The sequence below is a fragment of the Bison bison genome, unplaced genomic scaffold, assembly GCF_000754665.1.
Source record: "Bison bison bison isolate TAMUID 2011002044 unplaced genomic scaffold, Bison_UMD1.0 scf7180017864374, whole genome shotgun sequence".
NCBI classification, from domain to species: domain Eukaryota; kingdom Metazoa; phylum Chordata; class Mammalia; order Artiodactyla; family Bovidae; genus Bison; species Bison bison.
The window spans coordinates 5,561,390-5,562,130 of NW_011494946.1; the positions used below are offsets into that span (position 1 = coordinate 5,561,390).

Genomic DNA, 741 nt, shown 5'->3' on the forward strand with positions numbered 1-741 from the left:
AAAGTATTGGAGTCTCAGCTTCAGCATCAGTCCTTCCAATGAATATTCAGGACTGATTTCCTTTAGGATGGACTGGTTGGATCTCCTTTCAGTCCAAGGGGCTCTCAAGAGTCTTCTCCAACACCACAGTTCAAAAGCATCGATTCTTCTGCGCTCAACTTTCTTTATAGTCCAACTCTCACAGCCATACATGACCACTGGAAAAACCATTGCCTGTCTTCCTCAGGTCACAGGCAAACCAGTCCTTGACTCAAACCACTGGGATTCAGATGCTCCTGTGTTTAACAATTCTGATATGGTTTGGTTTTTTGTTTTCTTATTTTTCAATAGTAAGAGTAATACAGGACCAATAAAATTCAAGGAGCATGTACGTGTATTAGAGCAATCAGTAACAATTTTCCTATCCACTGCATTTCCCATCCTCTAATTCCACGTCCTGGAGGTAAAATTGATCATGCTAAACATATTATTCTGATGTTTGTCCCAACACCCCTGCAAACCTAAGACAACAGCTGGTTTGATAATGAAGCCATCAGCACATACCCAAGCCTGAAGCGCCCCGAGCCCAGTGGTACCAAGTGGGACTCACCCCCTCATTCTCCCAGTCTTTTGTTTCTGCACAGGTTGCCCAAGCGCCAGTTTGGCAAATCTGGCCTTACTGATGATTTGGAAGCACTCGAAGCAGCAGGCTCTTTTCGAGAGGAGAATAGAGAAGCCACAATGACGTCTATCACTCAGCAA

At 44.3% G+C, this 741-nt stretch overlaps 1 protein-coding gene across 1 annotated transcript in view; it reads left to right on the forward strand.

The window, feature by feature from the left end:
• Positions 1-741, forward strand: part of LOC105000759 (collagen alpha-4(VI) chain-like) — a 123,982-nt gene that overhangs the window by 121,197 nt on the left and 2,044 nt on the right. The window contains 1 exon segment of the mRNA XM_010856754.1: positions 624-725. Coding sequence (XP_010855056.1) covers positions 624-725 — 102 coding nt within the window.